General features: G+C 52.4%; 1 protein-coding gene across 1 annotated transcript in view; it reads left to right on the top strand.

Annotated features, from left to right (window-relative positions):
- Tab1 (TGF-beta activated kinase 1 (MAP3K7) binding protein 1) overlaps nt 1-11,959 on the top strand; it is a 30,123-nt gene extending 18,164 nt beyond the window's left edge. Inside the window, exons 4-11 of the mRNA XM_028789891.1 lie at nt 129-215; nt 680-818; nt 2,633-2,746; nt 3,750-3,861; nt 5,902-6,046; nt 7,731-7,953; nt 8,908-9,064; nt 10,240-11,959. Coding sequence (XP_028645724.1) covers nt 129-215; nt 680-818; nt 2,633-2,746; nt 3,750-3,861; nt 5,902-6,046; nt 7,731-7,953; nt 8,908-9,064; nt 10,240-10,447 — 1,185 coding nt within the window. The 3' untranslated portion in view covers nt 10,448-11,959. The remainder of the gene's footprint in view (nt 1-128; nt 216-679; nt 819-2,632; nt 2,747-3,749; nt 3,862-5,901; nt 6,047-7,730; nt 7,954-8,907; nt 9,065-10,239) is intronic.
- Nucleotides 11,960-13,851: the final 1,892 nt, after the last annotated feature.

Consider the following 13,851-nt stretch of genomic DNA (forward strand, 5'->3'; position numbering starts at 1 on the left):
GATATGTGTCACCCGTCACACGAGGCCGTCCATGAATGCCATGGATTTGTTACTCTCCGTAGGGACATCTTAGCAGGAGGTGATGGTGGCATTTGAGCCAGCCCTTGCCTTGCCCTGTGTCTCTTCAGGCCTTCGATGTGGTGGAGAGGAGCTTCCTGGAGTCCATTGATGATGCCTTGGCAGAGAAAGCAAGCCTCCAGTCCCAGCTGCCGGAGGTGACCTACTGTCTGTACTAGCACTGCTGGTTGCAGTGCTCACCCTGTGTCACTTGCCGCCCATGGGCACAGCAAGGCTTGCAGCAGGAGTCATGAGGCAGCATCCTGACGGGCAGGCTGGGGTGGCAGTAGGTGTATTCCTGTAGAGACTCCAGCCCAGCAGTGGGCAGCTTTTCTCAGAGGCTCATCCTTAGATGACAGGGATAGGTGGAAGGAAAGGCCTTTTCAGGTTCTGTGATCTGATTTAGTCCAGACCATAGTCTCCTTCAGGCTGTCCCTTGTTAAAACAACAGTGACCTTCCTAGGGCATCCTACAGGTATACAGCCTGGCCACATCTTTGCTGGTCATCTGTCTGTCTTGGCTGCTCAGGGGCCTTACATGCTTTCTCTCAAGGGAAGGAGAGGGTTGGTAAGGTGGTCCTCAGGCACCCATGCTGCTCTGATCTCTTGATGATGGCTTGCAGGGTGTACCCCAACACCAGTTGCCACCTCAGTATCAGAAGATCCTTGAGAGACTCAAGGCCCTGGAGAGGGAGATTTCAGGAGGGGCCATGGCCGTTGTGGCGGTCCTTCTCAACAGCAAGCTCTACGTTGCCAACGTTGGTGAGCCACCACCTGCCCCAGACCAGTCTGCTTTCTGTCTGTGTGTACCCCAAGCTTCCCAGGGTGACTGGGCCTGCTCCTCCCCATTCTGTTGCCTATGTCAATCCCAGATGGAAGGACAGAGCGAGGCAAGTGGGTGTCTGGCTCGCCATGAGTGGCGTCTTCTTAATTACTTACGTGTATAGGTGTTTTGCCGACATGTATTGTCTCTACCACATGTGTGCCTGGTGCTTGCGGAGGCATCTGACTCCCCGGTACTGGAGTTACAGACTGTTGTGGGCCACCACATGGGCACATGGCATCCTTTGGAGGAGCAGCCAGTGCTCTTAACTGCCGAGCCATCTGTGTGTGTGTGTGTGTGTGTGTGTGTGTGTGTGTGTGTGTGTGTTGTCTCTGCACATAGCAGGGCTGGCATATGAGGCAAGAAGAAAATCCAGTTCAGCATGATTTAGTAGCTGGCATTGGTTCAGACTTCTAGAGCAGCAGTTCTCAACCCTTTGGAGATCAAATGACCTTTTCACAGGGGTCACCTAAGACTGTCAAAAAACATGGATGTTTATATTACGACTCATAACAGTAGCAAAATCACAGCTCTTTGGTAGCAACAAAAATACTTTTATAGTGGGGGGCCACCACCTGAGGCACTGTATTAAAAAGTGGGAGCATTGGGAAGGTTGAGAGCCACTAGTGTAGAGTCTGACAGCAGGCAGTTTATTTTAGGCTGATAGTACAATTTGGAGTAAGTTTCCAGGTATCACAAGTCCATGGACACAGTAAGACAGAACTGCACCAACACTCTAGTTTCTTTGCTTTGCTTTTTTAAGACAAGGTCTCTCTGCATAGCTCTGGCTGTCTTGGAACTCACTCTTTAGATCAGGCTGTCCATGAAGTTGCAGAGATCCCCCTCCCTCTGCCTCCTGACTGCTGGGTTCCAAGGCCTGTGCCACCATACCCAGAGAAGCTCTTCAAAGTACATGTCACTTCTTTCATGAAGATGGGTTTTATAGATAAACCACATGTATTAAGATCGTAAGGCCTTAGGGAAGGATCTGGTGTGTCTTGAGGTCAAGTAGGCTGTTAACCACCTCCACTCCCAGTCCTCTGGGTGAAAAACAGCTTGTGTGCCTCTCTTTGAGAGACAGCCCTGCATGTTCAACATTTGAGGTTTCCTAGTGCTTATCTGTGGGCACAAGGGCCTCTGTGTGCCCAACATCTGCAGCCCCATGGCTTCTTCCTTTGAAAGAAATTCCTTGGAGTGAAGGCCTGCTCTGCATTCTTAAAAACAGCAGGAAGCTGGGTGATGGGGACACTTAGATTTAATGCCAAAGGAGGGGTCCATCAGGGACTCAAGAACCTGAACGTGATACATGTCACTATGAGGAATCAGTAGCTGGCCACTCATGGTGTCCCTGACTCCCTTCCTCCTCTTAAGATTTTCTTAGAATCAACTTGGGAAGCATCGAACAGCTGATAAATCGTGCATGCCCCGCGCTAGCCCAGACACTTTCTGTCCTGTAGCAGGCTTGCTTCATCCAGAGCCCCATATTCACAAATTATTTCAAAGCCACCACAGACATTGTACCAAGAGAATCTGAAGATTTGGTATGGACCCCTGGGGAAAAGTCTATTACTAAACTCAGTCCTGTGATCATACTGTAGCCTGAAGCCTGCTTCCCTGCTGAGGGGACTGTCCTTGCCTGGTGATTTACCCGTGCTCTGAACCCCTTGGTGTGTGTGACACCTGTTTGTCTTTTCTGTTGTGTCAGTGGCTCCTGTTCCTCCCTCTGCTTAATCTTGGTCAAATTTTGCTGCAGGTACGAACAGGGCCCTTCTGTGCAAATCTACAGTGGATGGGTTACAGGTCACCCAGCTGAACATGGACCACACCACCGAGAATGAGGACGAGCTCTTCCGTCTGTCACAGCTGGGTGGGTAGAGAGGCTGGGCAAGGGACCTATGGAAATGGGGAGGTTGTTCCCTGGGCTCCCTCTGGTCCCTCTGGTAGCTGGGTGAAGGAAGTACAGGCTGAAGTACTGGGCCTGTAGCCAGAGCTGGATCTGTTGCTGGACAGTTGTGACTTGGGAAATTCTTCGTCTGTGTGGTGTGGGTAGTGAACCCCCTTCAGAGAGTTAATGTGTGTAGACTACTTTCCAGAGAAATACCTGGCACATACTAGGCACATGTCCCTGTTCCTGACAGAGACCAAGAGAACAGAGAAGTTCTGCAATCCCAGTGTCTCTGGTGCCTTTCCTTCTCTTCCAGCTCTGCAGACACTGCTGCCTCCTGAGCTCTGGGCACAGGCAGACAGGACTGTGCAGGCTAGTGCTGCCGTGCCTGAAGGGAGAGGCCTGTTATAGTTACTTTCCTCATTGCTGTAACCAGATCCCCGACAGAAGTACCTGAGGACAGGAAAGGGTTTTTTTTTGTTGTTGTTGTTCTGTTTTTTTGGCTCATGCTTTAAAAGCTGTAACCATCCGTCATGACAGGGAAGCATGGTAGCTGAGCCTCCACTGGTGGTGGTAGCATTTTATGACAGCTAATTACTAAATCTTAGCAAATTAGGAAGAGAAGTACCAGAAGCTTGTTGGTCTACACCTTTCAAAGTTCACTGTACAGTCCTACTTCCAGCCAGACCCCGTATTCAAAAGGTCCCAAAGCAGCACTGCCAACTAGGAACGAAATGTTCAGACACACGAGCCCATGAGGACATGCTACCTTCAGACCATAGCAGGGCCTGAGTGAGGGATGTTCTGTTAAGGATGGGGGGCTGAGAACATGGGACACCTGAGTTGTCCTCTGTGGTACACTGGTACTGTGTGCATTTCCTGTTATTTTGCCCTCACTTACCATGTGCACGGATGTCACAGCCACATCTCCTTTAAACTCTTCACTGAGGAAAAGTGGGCTGACCACCTTGTCCTCTCTCTGTAGGTTTAGACACAGGAAAGATCAAGCAGGTGGGTGTCATCTGTGGACAGGAGAGCACCAGGAGAATTGGGGATTACAAGGTTAAATATGGCTACACTGACGTTGACCTGCTCAGGTAGGTGGCCATCTCTGCAGCCCTAGCCGTTTGTAAGACCGGAGGACCTCGGTTAGAAGCAGACACCCGGCTGCAGTGGCAGGGTTACCATTGAAAGCCCAGGCCCAGTGGGATACTGCCTGCCTCCCGAGAGCTAGGGGTGGAGTAGGGCCTAGGTCAGCAGTCTGGTCCTGTCAGCTAGGCCCACAAGGGTCAAGGAGGGAATTGACCAAGTCCAGGAAGCTAAAGTGCCACAGAGCCTGGCTGGAGGGTCCAGTGATGGCATGAGGTGCCAGAATGGACAGGAACTGATGGGTCCAATGTTTCGTTAGTTCTTGCCTTTCACTTAGCCAGGTGGAGCTGGGGGTGAATCATCGGTTTCCCTCCATGGCCCTTCCCTATGCATGCACCCAAGTCCCCACGGCAGTCACAGTTCTGGTGAGCCTTTGTTGTACCTGGAGTGCTCACTCCTAATGCATGGCCTTTTATCCGCCCCTTATTCAGGCCCTCTAAACTAGCTGCTGTCACTGTCACTGGACAGGCATGTCCATGAAAGGAAACTGAGACATGGAGACGTTCAGGAGTCTGGCCAGTCATAGTGCAGGTGATGGACCCAGGCATCCTTAATTTAGAACACGTGTCCTTTACCGCTGTCTAGCTTGGGTGGGGACATCTCATGAGTGCCTATGTGGTGCCAGTATCGTGTCACAGCCAGAGACATCCTCAGCAGGGGCCCGGCCCAGTTAAGTTAGCATTCCTTCCCCTCCCAGAGTCTGAACATCCAGTACTTAAGAGCTTTGTCTCTAATTTGCACGGTTCAGTTTACTTTATTGGGTAGGAGGTCTGTGACAGAGCACTTCAGAAAGGGTACACACAGCCTTCTATCTCAAGCCAGACCTCCCTCACACCGAGGCTGCTAGGCCCATATGTGTCCCCAGGTGTCTTTGCACACGCATATGCACTGTGTGCTTGTGTGTGTTGTGGGAGTTGAGGTGCATCCACAAACTCCTCTGGCTCCTCCCCCTCTCTTCTCTAAGCCACCTTATTAACATCGGACTGTTGAAAGACTGCTCCTCTAACAGGAGCAGTTAGGTGTGGTTGGACAGGTCACGAGGCATCTGATTTCACGAGTGGAGTCTGTCCCTCCACCCTTGCACACCTGCCCTGAGCGACTGTCCTGCCTTATAATAAACACCATGATTACAGCAGACAGTTGTGTCAGCATCTGCCTGAGCAGCCCCAAGAGAATGGCTCAGCGAGTTTCCAGGCTTCCCTCCTCAGTCTCTTGTCAAGAGTGTCCTCACAGGGCATGTGCACTGGAGTTTTTGACATTTAATGACTGGTACACATCCACCCTGATCCCATGCAGACTGTACTGTGTGGGATCTTAATTGGAAGAGACTTCCATCTTGTCCAAGTTATGGCAAGAGGATGAGCTTTTGTTTATTTTTAAATTAAAGAGGCCGTTACTAGTAACCCAGACTGAGACCTCTGTTGTCTTTCTTTGAACTTCTCGTCCTCCTGGCACAGCTGCCTCAAGCACTGGGAAGATAGGCATCATCATATCACCCATCTGGCATACTGGCTCCCGTATGTCATCTGTGACATCCTTGTAAGATGGTGTCCTGGCCAGGTGTAGTGGTGGTACAAGTTTGCCATCCGGCGTTTGAAAGGTAGAGGCAGGAGTATCAGGAGCCCACGGTTACCCACAGTTACATAGTTGTGGATCAGTGGAGCCACATGAGACCTTATCAATGACTAAACAAATAGTAACAGCCTTCCTGATGTCCCATCTGACCGGCTGTGCCAGGAAGTACAGGGTAGAGCCTGGATCTGGCATCTGACCGACCTCATGACCCTGGGCTTTACTTTAGTGGCTGACCTCAGAAGACTGGTCTAGTCTGCTTTTCTCTTTCCTTCTGTCTCTTTCCCTCTTAGCAAGTCAGGTGTTTTATTTTTAATGTTCTGAGTGTAGATTCTTACCCTCAGCAGAAGCAATACCCCCTCCCCAGGGGGGGTGCTTTTCCACACAAAGCCCTCCCTCCCTTCTCTCTCTCATAGCGCTGCCAAATCCAAACCCATCATCGCAGAACCTGAAATCCATGGTGCACAGCCTCTGGATGGCGTGACAGGCTTCCTGGTGCTGATGTCAGAGGGCCTGTATAAAGCCCTGGAGGCAGCCCATGGGCCTGGGCAGGCCAACCAGGTGAGCTGAGGAGGACCTGGCAGGTGGCTGGAGCCCTGATTCTCAGATGCTGTCACCAGACTTCATTTTAGGGCTCAAAGTCAGGGCCTGAAGCAGAAAGGGGAATTGGGAACTGCACTGCCCTGGGGCTGCAGGGAAGGGCTGTGACCTGCTGCTCACAGCAGAGCCCATGTGCAGGCTCCTTCCCCTTCCTACTGGGGCCTCCGGCTATCTCCTCTGTGGCAGATTCTCCCTCTGAGGATTATGGAGAGGTTAAGTGTGAGAGGATACAATTCTTCAACCAGTGGAGCCCCTTGATTTTCTACAACTTAGAGCTACCAGATAGACAGTAGCCATCAAAGTGATTTCCAGGGGTGTTCTGCTTACTGAGGCTGCTGGGCAAGTGCTCTACCAGGAGATTATACCCACAGGTCCTATTCTATCTTCATGTTTTGAGAAAAGCAGTTGCCTGGGCTAGGTTCGAACTTGCTGTGTAATCCAGGTAGGCCTCAGGCATAGCATCCTCTTGCCCCAGCATCTCAGGCCGTGCCACAGTGCTTGGCTAGCATTTGAAGGGTAGCTGCCTGTACCTTGGGCTGCTGTGTGACCAAGTTTAGGTATGTCCATCTTTTTAGATGTGGTTCTTGTACGTATAAGAAGGTAATCTTTTTCTGGTTTTCTTTCTTTTTTTCTTTTTGATGGAGTCTTGCTCTGTAGCCTACACTAGCTTGAAACTTACGAGATAGTCCAGGCTGGCCTTAAATTTGGAAGTCTTCTGCCTCTTCCTCCTCAGTGCTGGCATTACAGGTGTGTGCCCTAGCACTCAGCTCTGCCTCCCCCTCTTAGTAAAGCCTGGCTGTCACCTGACTCCTGTGTTCAAGGCTTCCCACCCATTTTATTTTATCCTTCATTCCAGCAGCCTGGAGCATAGAGGGCCCAGTGGTTACTTCTTCACGGAGGTCTAGGGTCCTGTGTCAGGCAGTATGGCTGCTAGCCACAGGCCAAGCTTGTGCACTGGGTCCAGGTTCTTCCCCCTTCTTCTCCCCTGGGCTCCTGCTTCCAGGAACTACAGCCAGTGCTCAGGTAGAGACTTGAGTTTGTACTTTTGATCTTTTTGGTTTGTTTGTTCTTTTTTCTTTGAGACAGGTTCTTACTCTGGATGGCCTGGCACTTGCAGTGATCCCCCTGCCTCTGCCTCTTGAGTATTGGGGTACAAATATGCACCACCACACTTGGCTGGGCTTTTGATCCCTCAGTGTGGGTTTGTTTTTGTTTTTTCTTTCTTTTTTTGGTCTTCACAGTAAAAGCATCTACTAGGTTTTAGAATACACCAGACACAGGACTTCTTGGAGGGCAGTTCCAGGCAAAATGCCTTGCATTTAGCACAGATGTTTTATCCAGGGAAGAGGCACAACCATAGCCATGTGTTATGTAAATCCTGGTGACAACCCACTGAGGTGGATATAACCTACTTAGAGGTGTGGAAGCCAGTAGAGAGATCACAAAGTCCCACACCTTTTCTAATCAGCGCGTTCCAGAAGGATTGTCCCGAACAGCTTGGAAAGCTCAGGTTGCAGTTGACTGGCAGAGACGTCCTTCAGCTGCTGGGCTAATGATCTCTAAGTCCCCTACACAGGGCTCTGGAACTTTAGCCCCTCCCCCCAGTCACCCTGATTCCTTATCATGTCCTCCCTCCATACCCCAGGAGATTGCTGCAATGATTGACACCGAGTTTGCCAAGCAGACCTCCCTGGATGCGGTTGCCCAGGCTGTGGTAGACCGCGTAAAGCGTATTCACAGTGACACCTTTGCCAGTGGTGGGGAGCGTGCCAAGTTCTGCCCACGGCATGAAGACATGACCCTGCTGGTGAGGAACTTTGGCTATCCATTGGGTGAAATGAGCCAGCCTACACCAACCCCAGCTCCAGGTATGTACGCTATGTACTATACAGGCGGGAGCACCTGAGGTGAGTCCTGGGCTGGAGGCAGCACAGAATGGCTGATAACATGAGCTCCATGCTTACAGTGCAGGTGGAGCCAGGGCTTGCTCAGCACAGGCCATCAGAGTCAGACTGAGCTGCAAGCCTTGTTCCGTTTGTCTGTGAAGTAAGGCTCACTTGCCCTAGCCACCCTTGGGCAGGTGGTAGAAGTGGCAGCTGCCACCATTGATGGTGGAGTCCCTCCTAGCCTGTGGCCAGTGTGGTCACTTCTCATCCTTACTAGCAACCCTAACAGGAAGAAGAAAGGCTCTAACATTCAGGGACCTGGATGAGGTCAGGTGTAGGACAGATGGCCCACCCCAGAACCTGGCACTGAGTCTGACCATTTGGGGCTGTGGAGACATTTCACTCCTTCCCTTTTTCCTTTTTAGTCCTTGAATCAAGCTGCTTGGGCAGTGGTGAGGCCTGTACTGGTTCCAAGGGCTGCATTTCCTTTTCTGTTTTTAAACAAACAAACCGTGGAGCTCCTGCCTCCCATTGATCTCCCATGGATGCTGGGGAACTGGAGTCCCTCTGGCCTATTGCAACCATATTTTCAGTGGGCCTGCTTCAACAAGAAACAGTCTACCCTCTGTATTAAGGTGTCCATGCATCCAAAGCCGTGCAGTAACTCTTTCTCTGAGCCCATCCAGCATTTTATTCCACTTCCGCCTTGATCCCCAGTGGGCTTCCTTGCTGGAGGGAGGTCCCACTGCTGTTCTGGAAGAGACTCTACCAAGGGACATCTTCCCTGGGCCACCCCGAGGGTGGAGGGCCACAGTGTAGCTTAGGGGCCTCTCAGCCCTCCCGTAGCCTTTGTCACTCAAGAGTAGTCTTGAGCTTACTACCTTGGTTTCCTCCACACTGATTTCCCCTCCTCCTGATTGCTCTCTCCTGTTGCAGGGGGCCGTGTGTACCCTGTTTCTGTGCCCTACTCAAGTGCCCAGAGCACCAGCAAGACCAGTGTGACTCTGTCCCTCGTCATGCCTTCTCAGGGCCAGATGGTCAACGGCTCTCACAGTGCCTCCACCCTGGATGAAGCCACTCCCACCCTCACTAAGTAAGCTGTCCTACTCTAGAGACAGTCCTGGGTACCTGGACAGGAACAGCTGTACAACCAAGTCCTAGGGCTCAGTGGGGCGGGCTGAGAGAGGCCCTGGGGTCTGGGGACTCTGGGGTCTTTGGCCTCCAATTCTCTACCCTCACTTTTGGGGTAAGGAGTCTTATTAGACACAGGTAGAAAGGAGTGTTAGCATTAGTTCTAGCAGATACTGAACTGGACCTGAGCCAGTGGAGGCTCAGGGCACGGTGGACAAGGGGCCCGAGAAAGGAGCAAGGCAGCTACTGATGTCTCAGCTTTCATCCACACAGCTTCTCTTTTGGTTTTCTTCTGTTTTGGAGCTTGTAACATGGGGTCACTGGCTTCACGCATTTGTAGTTGGGGAGCATTGCCTCGCCTGCACTGGGTCCTCAGAGCCGCTGCTCTCTCACTATGACGTGCCCTTGCTGTCTGCTGTCTAGTTTAAGGGGCACTGGGTGTGGAGGTCATGACCCGAGAGGAGGGGTACGTTGCAGACCTGCCTGGCAGGTCTTTTGTCCACCTGCCTCCTTCATTTCTGTGACTATGTACTCTGCCCCCACCCCACCTCTTGGGGGGGGGATCACGTTTCCACATTCCAGCCCTGCACTAATGGAATAATACAGCTGCCACACCCAGCCCCTCTACACATAGAGCTTAGCCGGATGTGGCCAATTAGAAGGGCTGGCAGGGAGGGAGTGTCCCTGTTTTCCTCTGCGTCTCCCTCTGCCTCTTCAGAGGGCCTCCATCTGTCCCCAAGTCTTTGCTGCTGCTGTTCCTGCCACCACCTCTGGATGGAAAGGCCTGGTAGACATCTGGCCATCATGGGTAGCCGTGTGTTGTCCCCAGCACAATCAGCAGAGCCTTCCCTCCCCACCAGGCTTCCCCAGGAAACCACCAGCTGTGTCCACAAAGCCAATCAGGCAAACTTCATGCGTCTCAGTCTGCCTGCCTGAGCCTCACAGATCTCCTCCCTGGCTCTGAGCCTTATTCTGTCACCTAGGTCAGCCTGTCTTTAAAAACATCTCACCCAGCTGGCTTCTCTAGGATATTGGCAGAGAGGCCTGAGCCTAAAGGGCCACTCTTTTTACGGGGTGGGAAGTTGAGGGCCCCTGATGCAGCTACCTCAGACTGATTCCTTCCCTCTTCTTCTGTAGCCAGAGCCCCACTCTGACCCTGCAGTCCACCAACACACACACCCAGAGCAGCAGCTCCAGTTCTGATGGGGGCCTCTTCCGCTCCAGACCAGCTCACTCACTTCCACCTGGAGAGGATGGCCGTGTTGAGCCCTATGTGGACTTTGCTGAGTTTTACCGACTCTGGAGCGTGGACCACGGCGAGCAGAATGTGATGACGGCACCTTAGTCTGGCCTCAGAGTGCAGCCTTGGCACAACTTTGTGTAGACACAGAGGGCTAGTGCCAAAGCAAGACGAGCTTCTTGACCTTTGCAGGTGCCATGGAACCCGTGGGCAGTGACTCACTGATGTGCTGCAGGTTCAACCCCCAGCCCTTGGCTGTAGCCTGAGTACAGACTGGATTGCTGGTCCACACAGGAAGCTGGAGTCCAGACCACAGGCATCCTTAGATGGGGCCAAATGAGAAAGCTGCAGGTGGCTTACAAACCAGCAAGAGTGACTCGTGACATGTTCAAAAGAATAGCAAGAAGCCGTCCTGTGGACGGCTACCCCAACTACCACAGGCTAGATAGACACTGCTCCCTCGAGACTGCTCTACCTGCCTTAACTTCCCCTGGAATAGCTGTGGCCTCTTCTAGTGCCCTTTACCTCTGGGTGGTCATCCCCTTCCCATCTTTCAGCCCAAACTCCTAGATCCAGAGCCGAGAGTAATGGGAGTGATAGGGGTTGGGGATTTAGCTCAGAAGGCCCTGGGTTCGGTCCTCAGCTCTTGGGGGTGGGGGAAGATAATAGTGGGAGTGGCTGCCTGTCACTGGATGTCACTGGAAAAGTCCAGAGAAGCAGAGGGGCCTGTAGTAGCCACGGGGGAGCAGGACAAGGAAGGACCAGAGAGAGCTGGCCAAGGAATGTTAGTCCTGGGCTGCAAGTCAGCCAGCTGGCAGCTGAGGTAACTCAGAGAGCTGGCTTCCCAATGGGCTGCAAATGGTAGGCCAGGCCCACCAAGTAGCCGCAATTCTGCTTCTAGACCCTGCCCTGGGTTGGGGCAGGCCAAATCTGAAGCCAGTGCCTTCCTCCCAGCTGGTACTGGGAAGGCAGTGATAGGGAGTGCTGAGCCAACAGCCTTCACTCTGATGAGGAAGCTGCTTGGCTCTGGGCTCTCCTGAGGGAGGAGTGGGAGATGGCTGTGAGAGGGAGGAGGTTGAGTCTTGCCCACCCAGAAGACCAAGGGCATCAGGTGTGATGATGCGGACATACAGGGGAAAGATTGTACTGGTCAGGCCCGGACTGGGACCTGTTCACACATGTTTTCTACCTTCAGACAGGAGGGTTACCACGGCTACCTGCAGTGTGCCCACCCCTGTGCCCAGAGGAGGAAGCAGGCCGGGTGCTCCATGTACCTGAGCCCTTCCATCAGGATTGGAGTCCAAGCTCAAATCTGTAGCCTTGTACCTGGTGTTCTGCAACCCTTTCCCCACTGTATGCAGCTGCTGGGCAGGGTGCCCAGGGTGTCCTGTTGGCAAAGGCCAGCTCAGAGCACTTCTCAGATCCATTTCCCTAAAGTGAGGCTGTTTGCTCAGTGCTGGGGTGGTGGGGAGAAGTCACCTCTGCCCTGCAGGTGAGCAGCTGTCAGCTGATGCACAAAGACTTGGGGCAAAAGAGGTCCTCCCCCCAGGAATGTGGTGCTGTTTGGTCTCTAGAAATAGAACCATGTTCTTAATGCAGTAAAGATGTCATGTGTCATCTTGTCTGTCTGTCACCCAAGCACCCAAGAGGTGGTTGCCTCCTGTTCTACTCAGGAGATTTGATAACCAGGCCTGCCAGACTGGTAAGTGCCAGTGCTGGGATTTGAACTTGAACCATCTTAGCTGCAGATACTACTGCCCTCACCTGCTGAGCATGCGTTTTGCCACAGGCTTGCTGTCTGAGCTAAAGAGGGCAGTGCTACTCTGCTCCTCGGGGAGTGAATCCAGGGATCAGGGTGGGGTGGTAACTGCATGAGGCTTGGGTCACAAGTCAGGGACCTTGCCCCTCCACATCCTGTCCCCTACCCCTGCCCCCCGCTGGTTGGTTTTATTTGGTTGAAAGATCTCTTTAGCATGCCTCTTCTTTCTCATCTGAGGACTTTACTCATCCCTCTTTGGATCACCTGCATACAGGCTAAAAAGCTGTCGGCTTAGAAACAAAGCTGGGCTCTGTCCTCTATGGTCCCAGGGTCCCCACATCCTCTCCTCTGCTGGGCGGAGGCTTTTAGCACAGGGCTCTATGTGCAGAGCCACCTATCAGGTCTGCTACCCTCATCCACTTTCCCCTCAGGTGTCCCGAGGACTGCTGTGGCCCTCAGCTCCCGCCATGAAGACAGTAGACCTGCTATTCAGAGCCTGCTTTGTCCACAGGCGGAGGCACTGCACTCACTTGTGGCACGTGACCCTGACTTTACCCCTTAGTCCATGTGAACCTGTCCCGTGGAGGCGGAGGTGGAATATGTTCTGTCAAGGCCCAGGCTCCTCTTGCTGGGAGATGGCTTGGGGCAGACTAGAAGAGTTTGCGAGTCTTTAAACTTCAGGAGGGCTCAGTGTTAAGACCAAAAAATCTCCCAAAAGCTAGGCAGAGAGAGAGCAGTGTGACAGCCAGATAGGCAAATGGCCAGTGCTGGGCTAGGGTCCTCCTCCCTTTCCGCCTTACCTTTCCCAAGGCTAGATCAGACAGGGAAGCTCACAGTGTCAGTCCTTTGTACCTTCCCAGCACTCGGTCCCAGGCTTAACTGAGCACCTGCTTGAATGAGACCAGTTGGAGCCAGTGTGTCCCTGGGCCCAGTCAGATCCTTAAGGAGCCCTTGGCTATCACTAGGCTTCCTGTGGGCAGGCCTGGCTTCCGGTTCTCTCACTAGCCTGTAGACTCCCTCAGATGGTCTTGTTGACATGGGTGGCAGTGGTCACAGACATGCCTGGATTCCATCTACTGACTTGAAAGGAAAACAGTTGTGTCCTTAGCACTCTGGATGCCTTGTCGCATGGGGTTCAGCATAAATGCCAACTCCTGGGGGAGGCCTGTCCCACCCTGCGCTGCCTACCTACTCAGCTTTCATGCATAACTTCATTGATATGCTTAGCTGCTCTAAGGTCAGTGCTCAGCATACAGTGGTCCCCCACAGGGGTTAAGCAACTAGAGCAAATGGAGGGACGGTTGTGTGACCTTGGGCAGGCATTGGAGATGAGTCTTGGTGGTTTTGTTTTTTTGGTTTTTTTTTTGTTTTTTGTTTTTGTCTTCCAAATGAGGTAAGGATGGCTTCCTAATAAGATTGTCTAATTAAGATGGGTAGTCTTACAGCAAGAGGTAAGTCCATACCCTGTCATGCAATGCCACATGGGCCAGGAACAGGTCACAAGAGTATCAGACAAGGTCTACCATGTGCCAAACCTAGACACCATGTCTAGTGGCAGCTCAGCCAGACCTGTCACCTGAACAGGTGCTAGGCCAGTACCACCTGCAGTTTCATCTAGGGGCCCAGACACAGGGCAGTGGCTTCTAAGCTGAAGTCCAGATGGATGCCTTTGGCCAGGCTCCCAAATCTTCCCGATGACACAGGAATCTCACGATTCTTCCTTCTGGGTCCCTATTTGGAAACTAAACAA

This window comes from Grammomys surdaster, unplaced genomic scaffold (genome assembly GCF_004785775.1).
Source record: "Grammomys surdaster isolate TR1022 unplaced genomic scaffold, NIH_TR_1.0 125852, whole genome shotgun sequence".
Classification (NCBI taxonomy): domain Eukaryota; kingdom Metazoa; phylum Chordata; class Mammalia; order Rodentia; family Muridae; genus Grammomys; species Grammomys surdaster.